The 13,988-nt window shown below is 37.8% G+C and overlaps 1 protein-coding gene across 3 annotated transcripts; it reads right to left on the reverse strand.

Moving 5' to 3' along the window:
* Window positions 1-9,789: 9,789 nt before the first annotated feature.
* LOC140372005 (caspase activity and apoptosis inhibitor 1) lies at window positions 9,790-13,613 on the reverse strand. 3 transcript variants are annotated; one of them, XM_072459249.1, is made up of 6 exons: window positions 13,415-13,613; window positions 12,147-12,341; window positions 11,623-11,707; window positions 10,764-10,815; window positions 10,626-10,690; window positions 9,790-10,348 (listed from the first exon to the last, which is right to left on the reverse strand). In XM_072459249.1, exons 1-6 carry the CDS (start codon window positions 13,517-13,519, stop codon window positions 9,822-9,824), a joined length of 1,029 nt encoding a protein of 342 aa, XP_072315350.1. In that variant the 5' UTR covers window positions 13,520-13,613; the 3' UTR covers window positions 9,790-9,821. The 3 variants fall into 3 exon arrangements, with proteins under 3 accessions (XP_072315350.1, XP_072315348.1, XP_072315349.1); XM_072459247.1 differs by having other exon boundaries at window positions 9,790-10,351; XM_072459248.1 differs by having other exon boundaries at window positions 9,790-10,351; window positions 12,147-12,338; window positions 13,415-13,612.
* Window positions 13,614-13,988: the final 375 nt, after the last annotated feature.

Raw genomic sequence — 13,988 nt, forward strand, 5'->3', positions numbered from 1 at the left:
TTTCACACTTTTCAAATAGCCTAATGTTTAACCACTGTAGATTTGAAGATGCTAAATACTCAACTTAACACTCAAAAGTATTCTGACGCAGTGTAATAAATCTATTTATCAGTAGAGTAGTGACCCAGCTGCTTATCGGGTTCCACGACTCTTTTTTTTCACATTCTTTTTAGGGACAGTTTTAGCAAATGCATCTCTTGGGACGTTTTGCACTTGTTTTGCACAAGCTGCTTTAAACCAATTATTATTATTATTATTATTATGTTGACGTTTTATTACAAAAGCCACAGTCTTTGTATTCATTAATAGAATGAGAAACAGCAACAGTAGTAGTAAAAGTGATGGAACCATGGTAAAAAGTAGTAGCAATAGTGAGTGTAGAATGTGTAGATTTGTGGTATTAAAATAGTTTGGCTTATCTTATGCATGGGTGACATTAGATCGACAATCAAGTTTTCCTTCTTTATAAGCAGAATATTACACATCTTTTTAACTTATCACTCACAAAATTAGGTCAGCCTTCAATTAAGTGCAATTTTCCGCCAGAAGAGCTCTTGTTGTGAGCCATTAAAACACCTGACTAGACCATCAAACCAACTAACAGCAAATAAAGTTCTATATCCTCGGCTCTTGACATTCATTTTGACGATTACTTATGTAACACAATCCCTTGCCAGCTGGTGGTGGGAAGCAATGTGACACTTTTATCACAACTCCAACAATAGTAATTTACTTGGCTCAGTCCTTTTGTGCTTCGCTGGGAAATAAATCATCCAAATAAAAATAAATAAAGGGGCGACCCGCGCGGATTTGACAGTTCAATGTCTTCCAAAGCTCTGCCTGGATGGTGGTTTAGTCTGCACCTCGGCGTTATAAAAGAGGAGATCCATCATCCATCTATGGGACACTTTGGTGGTCCATCGCAGCTCGCGGGACAGCTGGGACCGCAGAGGGGCAGCTGTTTAAGATTCCTCCCTCTACGTGATCAGGTTTGAAATGAAAGGATGGAAAGTCTGAGGCTGTGAGGTGGATTTTGTAGAACGGTTTCCTCAACTAGGGGTACAGGGACTTTAATGTGTTGGGTTTCTAATGAGTTGAAGCTACAAGAATAACATGTGTACCAGTGGATTACAAACACATTGTGATTGACAAATAACGTGTTTGTGTGTCACAACTATATTTAAATTGGTCAGAAATATATTCAAATAAGCCCATTTTCCCCTCACTTCTGCTGCAGATGCTTGGCTGAAGTCACGGTGTCTTTTAGTGGCCTCTACTGGTCGCTGGGCAATACTGCACGGGAAGAATTATTCTTCTTCTCCCGCAGCGGCTCAGTCTGTGGCCGTGTTCAGAGGCCCATTCATGTTCCGCTCTCCAACATGAGCTTTTAGAACCAGAGCGGAGAGCAGCTTGTTTTAGAGGTCTGCGCATACGCTCCGAGGACCACACGGCCTCAAACCCATGGAACTGAGACCATAAACCTGAATAAACCTGTGGGAACCAAGGATGTTTGCAGGTTTTGCCCTAACTGTGCATCTGCGAGGAGAAGCAACAGCAGCGCCAAGTTTCAACAAACAGACTTAACAACTAGTCTTTGTTTGTCACTAAGTCTCTGTTCACGTTACAATAGATTAGACGTTACTGGTAGGTGAAGTGCGCCTATTTAGGCCATTCAGCATCATTTACTGGTTTGGGAGTTTAGCTCAGGAGGATAGGTGTTCGTCCTTCACATGGGAGACCGGGGTACGTGCAAATGTTATCCACTAAATATTGATGACCACCAGAGTCTGCTGGCCCATCCATAAAAGTCCCTTCACGCCGCTGGTGTTAGAATAGCACTCATATCCAGAGATGTTCCCTGAGCCGACATTAAGCACAGATTACACAGAGTCATGTTGGATAAGAAGTTTTTCTGTACAATCACATGGCCTGGATATTTATAAACACACATGTACAAATCCCACATGGAATTAGGGCTGAGTAGCAAAGAGTATATGATTTTTCTTCATATATGTATTTGTATTTAGTTGGATTTATGAAAGCAGAAAATCTAAAAGGCAGAAATACGAACTGTAAAAGATTCAAAGATTTTTTTCTTCTCAAGTGCATCAAAAAAATGGGAAGAGCATTTCTTTTCACATTACTGGAAGCTCTCGCTATCAGCCACACCAGCTTTGAAAAGGTGTCCAAGGCTCCCAATGACTGCTGGGAAAAAAAGACAAGAGCTCCGAAATCAAAAACGAAAGGACTCAATGCTGCTCATTCAGATTTTAAAGTATCCAAAACGGCTACCGGTGCCAAAAATTGCTCTACTACCAATACTACTACTATACCTACTGACTATTGATGACTTCTTCAACTCAGCAAGGTTTGTTCACTTTCCTAACACGGTCCAAGCATTCTCATTCACCACAATGGGTTTATAAGCAACAACTAGCACACTTCCTGGTTTCCACTTCATAATTAGATGCAGACAACACGCAGCGGTCTGATTTTGACCCTACAAGCCTGCACACCAACAACATATCCGCACCGGGGCAACAAAAAGTACCTCAACATGGACAAAAGGTTGGTGGACGCAAGTCAGTAGTGCCACGAGGCCAGATATTACATAGTGCACCTTTAAATTGTAACTCAAGCTCCTCTTTGTGCAACACCAAAATGTTTGTGAGAGGTAATATTAAAACATACCGGTAATACGTCTGCTTCTTAATGAAAACAAAGTACAGCAAACATCAGGCTTGACTTTTCTACATTTCTCATTCTCGTGCGTCTAAAAGTTGAGAGAAAATGAATAAGGTGAGTCACCGCTTGAGGAAATCAAGTAATTTAGTCAAATAGAGTTGCGGAGTTATTTATCGCCCGGCAGTACAAGCTGTTAGTTCAATTTAATTTCGCCTGGAGGAAAAGAAAAAAATAGATGCCAGAGAGGAAATGCGGAGAATGACTTTATTTATGCAACAGGGTGTGTTTATGTCATCTGCATTTTTCAACAACACTTACACCATATTTTATCTTGGACTGACAGGTTCGCTTTTCTACAGTAGACACTTGACTTCCTGCGTGTGAAAAAAAAGATAAATCAGAAATAAATTACTCAAACTTGTGTCTCACTGCTGTATCATGCCACTGAGGTGTCTGACTGTAACAAACAGTAGCTAACTTAAGAAAATGCAATGCAGAAACGTGTGAAATATCAGCATTTTAATGGAAATTAATTCTTTCCAAAGCTTCATTTGGCATTCAAAGACATTTTGTATTCAAATCTTTCTTTATTTCTATAACATCGGCCAGCTCTGGGACTTGTGTGTGAATTACAGTAATATTAATATAACTTGGCACCGGCATCTTCTCCTTTGGCTTTCTCTTGGTTTACGTCTTGTTATGTGAGGTCACTTTATAAAATAATACCATAATACCGTTTTTAATTCTGGTTTTGAACTAAATTCTTGAAAAAGCTTAAGAGTATGTTCAGAATACAACATATTCAGGAGAAAGCATCCCAACGCATTGAAGAAGTGGAGCAGAAAAATACTCAAGAAATAATCATGTTAAATATCTACTCATTACCTATTTACAAACTAAAAGTAACCCTGAAGTAAGATTTTTAGAACTTGTAACGTACCAAATTGTGATCTTAATAAATAATTGTGCTGATTTTTTCATCTACTTCTGTTTTCTCAAAGGGAACTCAAAAATGCTGTCAAAATGTCTCAATAAACATGCTAAAAACATAGACTGCACAGGCATTTCAGCAAGAAAAATGACTTGAACTTTTCAGTCCAGTTCAAAGATGTATTGAAGTAGAAAGTGCACATACCTGCTCTCAAACGTGCTGAAGTAAACTTACAAAGTATCCGTGGTAAAACTGATACTTTACGACACATTTCAAGTCATTCTTCTTTTGTACAGTAGAATTTTAACACGTTTGCCTTTTTTGGGGACTGGGCTTTCCTCATTGTCGACACAAAAAACAGTGGTTAGCGTCACATGATCCACAACATGACCATAGAAAACAGACATTGACAATATTATGAAAGAACATTTTGCCTAGTTTGAAAAAAATCCATTTATACTGCGAATCAACAAACTTTTTTTTATCGTCCAATTTCAGCTCCCACAGTCATAGCCTCAAAGAATATTGTTATTGTCCCCAAACTCACCAAAACAATCCACACTTTAACCTTGCCATCTCACGAGAGTCCACAAAAACACCATCAGGTCGTCCTTTGGGTCCCATCCTGATTGCTTAGCTACTGTAAAATTGAGCATTTGGGACGGAATAGTTTTGACTTTGTCCAGCTGTTCTGGGAGGGCAAATCACTGCTGCACGTTGTTTTTTTTTTTTTTATCAACTGAAAAAGTTTACGGGTTTTAGGTCAAAAGTGTCATACTTAAAGTCACTCGTAAAACTTTTTTCACGCGTTCACCCCTTTTCGTCCTCTAGTATTTGTACCTGGGTTTTATTTAGAATGCGCCTAAATACACCGCTCGGCTCGTCTTACCAGACTTTGCCTTTTCAACAGTTTGTCCTTAGGGGCCACTGTATCAGCCGCAGTGTTTACCGCGGCGATGGCAGACTGTTCAAACGTGGCAAAGAAGTTAAGTGCACTTCCATTACCGGCAGGATTGTGACGATGGGCATTTGCGACGGCGTTGATCAGGAGGATAAAAGTAGTATTTTTCCGACGACAATGGTATTTTATTTAACGTTTGCAGAGGTGACATGAGGCCACTAATCTACAAGGAGCCTTTAACTTTACAAACAGCAGAGGAAAGTTACTCTGTTTAAAAGAGAACCTGGTAGAACATTCTCAAACAGCAAATCTAGAAGTAGAACTAGTAGCAGCAGTGGTGGAAAGTAACAGACCAAAAGTACAAGTACTGCAGTTCAGTAAAATGTCATTACTTTCTAGTCCACTGCATCTGTTGAACGTAGTTGGAGTCATGCACAGGGCGATTTTAAGTGTTCATTGGTGACAATAGGGTTCCTAAAGGTTATAAAATTGGCTTATGTTGATCAAATATCAACACAACTCTTTATCCAAACCACAATTGACCTCTTAATAGTTTTCAAAAATCTGTCTGAAATGTCTAAAAGGGTTAGGTCTGGCTTAAAAGGCAATATGACTATAGAATTCATGTACAGGAAGTATATTAGAAATGTATACTACAAGTGAGGCGCGGTTTAATGTGTATTACCCACTTCCTTTCAAGCAAATAGACTTTTGTTCAAAGAAAAACGTGTAAATGTGATCAAAGCATACAGTGTGTTGCAGATATTTGTCACAACCACAAACTTAATTAAATTGCATTGGCATTTTTTGTGAAAGAGCAACACAAACTGGCACACTATTGTGAAGTGGAAGGAACATTTTACACGATTTAAAAGCAAAATACAATGTCTAATGTAAAACTAACACACGCCACATGACTCTGAACACCCCTCTGTCGAACATGGTGGTGCGACCTCATGCTGGGGGCCCGCTTTTCTTCAGCAGGGACAGAGAAGCAGCTCAGAGAGAGGGAAGATGGAGCCAAACACAGGGCAATCCTGGAGGAAAAACCTGTTGGCGTTTGCAAAAGTCTTGAGACTGCGGCAGAGCTTCACCTGCAGCAGGACAACGGAAATGTATAGAAAATCTGAAAACTGCTGTTCACAAACTGTCTCCATCCAATCTGACTGAGCTTGAGCTGTTTTGCAAAGAAGAACGGTCAAAAGTGTCAGTCTGAAGGTGTGTGAAGCTGCTAGAGACAAACCCCAAAGGACTTTCAGCTGTAAAACAAAAAAGTAATGTAGTAGTGACTCAAGAGGCGTGGATACTTTTGCACGCTGCACTTTTCAGTTTGTTTTTATTCATAAAAAAGTACAATTTTCCTTTCACTTCACAATTGTATGCCACTTTGTCTTGCTCTTTAAAAAAAAAGCCAATACAAGTTTAGTTTGTGGTCGTGACATGATAAAATGTGGACAAAATATGGGACTTTTATTATCCTTGCTGAGAAGGAGGATCTCAGGACAGGGGGAGGACAGTTTTCCATTTGCTTATTTGTCATGAACGTTGTTTAATCTGCTTGGCTGTTCAATTTTCATTTTTTTTTTTTTGGAAAGCCCTGTGAGAAAAATACTGCTGTGATTTTGAGATTTATTTAATACATTGAACGAAATATTATATCTTCGTCTTGTCATTTTTAATCCTGCATATGTACACGAGAATAAAATGTATTAAATTATCCCTCATCTATTGCTAAAAATACAGAAATGATCAAATGAACACTTCAATACTTTCGCTTAAGTAGATTCATAATTGTACACAAAGTAATAGTATAGTACGAGCGATAGGAGTATTAGTATGTTGTGGAAGACTTCAATACTTTTAATTCAATTCGTAATATATTTTGTTTTTATTTTTAGACCAAAAATGGTAGTTGTTGGTGGTTGTAGTAATATGTTGTAAGAATATTTAGCTGTAATACTACAAGTACCGCTGTCAATTACAGTCCCTTTGCCAATATTTGTTAGATGCAGTTCTTATCATTCAGATCACATTTTTACCAACAACACAAGTGTCATCTCACCTCAGAGTCTTTTAGTGGAAAAAAGCCGGTTTATCTGCTCACAGCGTGTCATAATTGCCTTTCTGAAAGCCCTAAATGACAGATAATACCCCACTCTTCACCATCTTTATATCATTTCGCCTAAAGTGGACCCTCTCTTCTCAAAATTATCAATGATACCTGCAGATAAAGCCGGGAATAAGTGACATGGTTAACCCGAGCCTCTCATGAAACGAAGCTTTTAGATGCATAATACCCAGAAGAGAACAGCGCCTTATCATAGCTTTTATTGTTTCCCTTGGGCTTGTAAGTAGAGCGCCGCATCTGCATATAATAACACGCGATGCAAGCCCGGCGGATCATACAGACTCGGAACAAACGGAGGCAGACAATGTCAAGCCGAGAAGATGGTAGTAATTTGGAGGAAAGTGTCAGGTGCCCAAAAGTTGAATTAAACAGATGGGTCGAGGCGTGAATTTGGAGGCTCAGAATAATCGGCTCCGAAACGATGTCGGTCGGGAAATGTAGTGTTAGAACGGCATAAGAGTAAAGTTTTAGAAGCTGAACATGGATCATATCACGAATGCTGTTCGGAAGTGTATCAGCTTTAAAGGAGATTTATTTTTAGATTCATTAAGTTTTGGAAGAGTATTTTCTGGACTATAAGTCGCACCTTTTTTCATAGTTTTGGCTGGGGTGCGACTCATATATCTATACTTATATACTTATACTCCGGAGCGACTTCTATGTGATATTATTTGTTATTTTCACACTTGTAACTGGATTTCATACTCATATGTTTTTTTTCTTCTCTATTATGCATTTTTTGGCTGGTGCGACTTATACTCCAGAAAATACGGTACATAGATTGCTTGTTAACCGGTACATAGATGTTCTTGTTTGGTGGTATTCTAGAACATAGTGAATGTATTTACAAAATAATATAAGTTATGAGAAAAGAAAATGCATTAAATAAATAATTCAAAATAAAATAATTCAAATAAAATAATTTAGAATGCAACGTGACATGGCATCAGTGAGAGCTGAAGTCACCACGGAGCCCGACTCGACCAAACAGAAGCCGACATAATGGAGTAGAAAGTGGGAGAAGAAGGCGGGGCCCACATCTGTGAGGCGGAGCGGCATATTTCAGACAATATGGACGAGTTACGGGAGCTGAAGCCCGAGGTAGTGACACTGCGGACAGAGAACAAGAATATGAAAAGCATCTCAAAACCTAAGACTCATGGGAGTCTCGGGGGGAGAGGAGGGGGACACCACGAGGCCTGATAATGAGGAGAGGTGAATGAGCGCGTCATGAAGACCGCAAAAGTTAAAAGAGACCTCCAGAACAACGGCAAACGCGTCTTCCTCACCCAAGACCTTCCAAACGAGGTTCGGCAACAATGACTGAAGTTTCACCACATCAGTGAGGAATTCAGGAAGAGACAGCCGAGTGTCAGGGGCCCAAATGTTGAATCAAACAGATGGGCCGAGGCGTGACTTTAGAGAATCAGAATCATCGCACAATATCGGCCATGAAATGTAGTTTACGGTATAAGAGTAAAGTTTTAGAAGCGGCGTAGAGGCAGGAGAAAAACTGTGTGGGCCATGAGTTAGGATTGGTGGGCGTGGTCCAGTGGAGGGGCCTCCCACATCCCCAGATCTCGTCCCTCTTGATTTCTAACTTTTGGGGGCACTTGAAGGCCACAGTGTTTCAGGTAAAGAAATGAAACATAAATCATCTCAAGGAACGTATCATTTACACCATCACAAGCAGAACTCCAACTGCGCTGATAAAGATATAACAGTGAAACCATGGCAATCTAGAGCCTAGAACCTAGAGCACAAAGTACAAATGAAAACAGTTGTCAAACATTTTTATTTTTCCTATGTATGGAAAAGTATACCGTCAACTTTAAAGGTGATTTTCAGGAAGAGAGAAAGTAAACATGTTTCAGAGTTACATTTATATATTTCGGTGGGATTACAAAACATAGAGAACTTATTTTTCAATTACCCTAATTGAAGATGAATTTACAATATAATATATGCTGTGTAAATAAATAATTATATTTAAATAATGAACTTTTATATAAATCTTTAGACAGGTGTAACATTGAATTGTAGACAGCTAGACTTTAATGACCCACTTTTAAACCATGCCCACTGGTTGATATGTTAATGTACATAATATTTTGGGTCTTAACTTTTATATAAGTTTTCATGTTTTTCCTGATAGTTACTTCCATTGTTGAGACGGAAGTAACATCAGTCAAGTAGCAGTTTGTGCATAATTATTTTGGGGAGCACAGATATATATATATATATATGTTCATATATATATTCATATATATATGTTCATATATTTATTCATATATATAAATATATATTCATATATATATATATATTCATATATATATATTCATATATATATATATTCATATATATATATATATTCATATATATATATATATATATATATATATGTTCATATATATAAATATATATTCATATATATATATATATATTTATTTATTCATACATACATATATATATTCATAAATATATATATATTATATATATATATATATATATATATATATATATAAATAAATCAAATATATATTAAAGGAATGTGCTCAATACACAAAATTCAAACATCATTTTCTGACAGTTTAAATATTCAAAATGCAAAAAGAAAACAATACAATATATTTTTATTCGTCAAATTATAACCATTTTCTGAATTAGACAAGCTTTGGCCCTTGTTTACAATATGGTTGCTATAGGTAACAGCTATGAAATCACCAGTCAAACTAGGGAAATCTAGGCAACATTTTTTACTAAATCATAGATGTAATGATGTCCACTATGTTTTTATGAGAGGAGTGGTGTAATGCCAACACGTCAAATGCACTTTAAGTTCATATTTTTACTTAATACTTTTCATCTAGGCCTTCAAACAGTCATACATTTAACTTCAACTGCCCCTTTTGCGATGTCGGCACATATTTTTGTCACATATTTTTGTTATCCTCTGTGCCCAACATCTTGTACTGTCAGTAGCTACAGTTCCAAATCGCATCATGACCAAACTGTTATGAAAGAACATAATCACTTTTCTGCCTCAAACATACTCACTAACAAACTGTGGAGTAACACTGCCATCTAGTGCTTGAAACGAAGACTGCACTGTGAAACTGCAGCCACACCACCACCAACAGGCAGCACATTGTAAGTCTTGTATTGACACATAAGAATCAGTTGGTGGTCTTTTTGCCCGCTTTCATTAGCGCCTTGATAGCCCGAGCTCTCATCTCCAGCTCTAACAGTTCCAGTTGTTGGATCGACGGCTGACAAACCCCTCCCGAGGATAAAGGGGGCGCACTTTGGACTGGCAGTGTAGCCTGTGGCGCGCTGACACTTGGCGTTACAGGCTCTGCAGCCGAGAAGGACAGAATCTCGCTTACACTCCTGTCGATGTCACTTTGAATGTCCTTCTTGGGTGCAGTGGATTGGGCCGGGACTGGCTGTTCTGGGACGGGCTGTTCTGCGACGGGCTGTTCTACGACTGGCTGTTCTGCAACAGGCTGTTCTACGACTGGCTGTTCTGCGACGGGCTGTTCTGCGACAGGCGACGGCTTCACTGCAGACTCTTCACTCGGCGCGTCTTTGTTCAAATTGTCTGTCGTTTTTATAGTTTGTTCGTCTTTAGGCGCCTCGATGTCACTGTCGTCTGCATCGGCGTTTATGCTCAGCACGTCGCTTTCTTCACTCGAACCTCCCACTTCTGCAACAACAAATAACTCACTTTTATGACTCAGGTTTTATTGTTCAGCTAGTTTTCCTATTCTGTCCAAATTGTAAAAATCTAGTTGTATTATTTTATTATGGCTGCATAATAATACTATTTGATTTAATTGTATTTTTTAAATATATTTATTTGCAATTTAGCACCAAATCGCCAAAACGCATTACTTCTAGCTTATGAAATTTGGTCACCCATAATGTCAATGAAGTTTATTATCAAATGTGCATTCTTAAAGGGCAACACTGCTATTTACCTTTTGTTTCTTCATTCTTTGCTCCGTCTTTGAGGAAAGATGTTGAATCCACGTTGTTGTCTTGCCTTAATATTAAAGAAGTGAGTGAAGTAAACAACAACAACAACAATACAACAATACACAGTGATGTCTACTCACTGGCTTTCCACAGATTCCTCTGAGGTTTCATTGGAGGATGTCAACTCCTCACCTTTTAATTGAACAGTAAGACATGAAGTTTGTGTACTTATTGAACAGTAAGACGTGAAGTTTGTGTACTTATTGAACAGTAAGACGTGAAGTGTGTGTAATTATTGAACAGTAAGACGTGAAGTTTGTGTACTTATTGAACAGTAAGACGTGAAGTTTGTGTACTTATTGAACAGTAAGACGTGAAGTGTGTGTACTTATTGAACAGTAAGACGTGAAGTGTGTGTACTTATTGAACAGTAAGACGTGAAGTGTGTGTACTTATTGAACAGTAAGACGTGAAGTGTGTGTACTTATTGAACAGTAAGACGTGAAGTGTGTGTACTTATTGAACAGTAAGACGTGAAGTGTGTGTACTTATTGAACAGTAAGACGTGAAGTGTGTGTACTTATTGAACAGTAAGACGTGAAGTGTGTGTACTTATTGAACAGTAAGACGTGAAGTGTGTGTACTTATTGAACAGTAAGACGTGAAGTGTGTGTACTTATTGAACAGTAAGACGTGAAGTGTGTGTACTTATTGAACAGTAAGACGTGAAGTGTGTCTACTTATTGAATAGTAAGACATGTAGTGTGTGTACTTATTGAACTGTAAGACGTGAAGTTTGTGTACTTATTGAATAGTAAGACATGTAGTGTGTGTACTTATTGAACAGTAAGACATGTAGTGTGTGTACTTATTGAACTGTAAGACATGAAGTGTGTGTACTTATTAACAGTAAGACCTGAAGAGTGTGTACTTATTGAATAGTAAGACATGAAGTGTGTGTACTTATTGAACAGTGCCGTGCTCAGAGTGGTCAGTCACCTGTCAGGATCTGGAGGAGATTCTTCTCAGAGATTTGTTCAAGTTGTTCCCAACACAATCTTTTAATTTCGTCTAAATTACAATCCTGTAAATATAATCAGGTTAAAAGCATTCAATGTGAACTTTTCGAAGAAATCAAAACATCTATTAAGCATTTTCCGTTTTATAAAGTAAAACACCACAACACAATATATTTTACGTCATTTGTGACTGAAGGAAAGCCTACATTTTGCACTCGTATTGAACACTAATGCCAGGGTTTGCACTTTTTGTCAGCATTAATGTGACAATTACAAAATGCCTGAATAATAAAAAAGGAGGAAAACAAACTTTGTAAAGAAATACGCTGCAGTTATTATAGTTATATATAGCTCAGTGCTGGTGCAAAAATGTCCAAAAGTAAACCAAAGCTGAGGAACATGCACAAGGTCGTTCAACGTTCTTTCCCATTGTGATATTTGCAGTCGTTTATAGTCATAGTTATTCAGAGGACGTTTAAAAATAGCTCAATGCTTTTTGTTAACCTTGAATTCGTCTGGCAGCATCTTGCGTAGCTTCTTTTCTCCCAGCACGCGGAAACACTGCTGCAGCACTTGATCCCGGTCCGAGGCGTAGGCCGTGATTGGCTGGAACTGCACGGCAAGGTCCAGACCTCCTTCTTCTATGTCGCTGCCGATTCTGTCCAGCTCCGCGTCGGCTAGCTCGTCCTTGGACTCCTTCTAAAGCCAAACCAAACGTGTCACTCGCAGGCAAACGTTAAGAAATCGGAGTCTGAACTATGTGGTTACAGTTGTGGGAGTAAGATCCATAAAATAAACTGAAATGGGACAATTTTAAAACAGTTCCCGAGGTAATTTTGTTCGAATTAAGAGCTTATCAAACACACAAAGACACTTAACACGCTTATTTTAGTGGGTTACACTGTAGTTTAGGGACCACATATTAATAATGTGTTATTCAGGTTACAGGTAAAAGTTAAGAGTTAATATAACACCTTTAAATGTTCATTAATATAATAGTTAAAGATGATGTTCAGCAAAATCCATATGACGCTAGAACATTTTTTATTAAAAGTTAGATTGACAAAAAAAGTTAAATGCTAAAATATAATAAAAAATAACATGACAAAAACACTAACAAAGATTAATTTAACTGCTCAGGTTTCAAATCATTACAAGTTATTCATTGATATGTGCGCCCTTAACATGGTATTGTCATAATTTCTTATAACAGTAACAGATGGAGTCATGAGAAATCGTCACTTATTTCACTTATTCAACAGTCGATCTTCTGTTAGTAAAAACATTAGCAGAGGTCAGATATTAGAGAAAGAAATTTATGTTAAGTTAAAAGCCTGTATAGTTTATGTTCATGAAATCATAACTAAAAGGCATTTGTAAGTTTTTGAAAGACAAAATAAAATAATATCTAAAATCTAGATCATTTTTCCATAACGCCCAGCCTTAAGTAGTAGTAATATAAAGAATAGGGACAGAACAAATGCATGCTTTAACTTTATTTAAGAACAATGTTAAGTAAATTTGTAAAAAATAGTATAGTAGTATAATAGTATTTCCTTTACTTGAAAAATGACATCTATAATAGAAGAAGAAAGAAGTTTGACCAAATGGACAGGCTAAAAATCAATAAAACCAGCTAACATGCACGTCACTTTTAACCACATTTAATTGTATTTCTTTTAATAATGTTTTTTTTTTGTTAATGGGCCTGTTTTAAAGAGCGAACTTGACGTAAACAAACGCACATTTCGCCGTGTTTGTTGAAGTCTGACCTCTGCAGTGGACTCGGCGCTTCTCCTTTTCCTGCTCTCGTGTCTGTCCTCGGCCGGTGCGTGTCTCCTTTTCTTGTCACCGCTGCTCGTCTTCTTTTTCAACATTTTGAGGATTGTTATCGAACGAAAGAAACAGAAATAGAGACAAGCGCCTCATTCGTCTCCGTGTCGCGGATGTTCAGCGTCACACATGCGCCGATTTCTTCTTGTGATGAAAATAAAGCAGAAGCCTGTTTAGGGTTTACCGCCCCCTACTGTTCTTTAGGTCGAAGCAAATAAGGAAACAAAATCATTAATCAGTAAATCAATACGTTTTCCTTTTATATTTAATTTACTTTTAGTCACATTTATTTTATGTATCTTTATGTGTATTTAAATCGAATAAAATAGATACATGAAATAAGATAAGATGCCTTTATTGTCCACACATGGGGAAATTTTGGTGTTACAACGCATCTTTACTTCCAGAGCAGAACCCAATGACACTATACACCAGCGCTCCAACCATTGTAACACTTACTTTTACCTTTTCGTCACTACTTTTTACTTCTAATTAGGCCCGAGCGCCACAAGC

This window comes from Eucyclogobius newberryi, unplaced genomic scaffold, assembly GCF_026437365.1.
Source record: "Eucyclogobius newberryi isolate DKJ021-1_F unplaced genomic scaffold, fEucNew1.0.hap1 SCAF_22, whole genome shotgun sequence".
Classification (NCBI taxonomy): Eukaryota; Metazoa; Chordata; class Actinopteri; order Gobiiformes; family Gobiidae; genus Eucyclogobius; species Eucyclogobius newberryi.

Bases quoted from the DNA above. Each gene is read 5' to 3' on its own strand.
- LOC140372005 (XM_072459247.1), bottom strand. From the start codon at position 13,519: ATGTTGAAAAAGAAGACGAGCAGCGGTGACAAGAAAAGGAGACACGCA. The intron at 12,342-13,414 runs GTCAGACTTCAA...GTTTGGCTTTAG, and splicing joins GCGCCGAGTCCACTGCAGAG to AAGGAGTCCAAGGACGAGCT. The intron at 11,708-12,146 runs GTTAACAAAAAG...TTATATTTACAG, and splicing joins TGCTGCCAGACGAATTCAAG to GATTGTAATTTAGACGAAAT.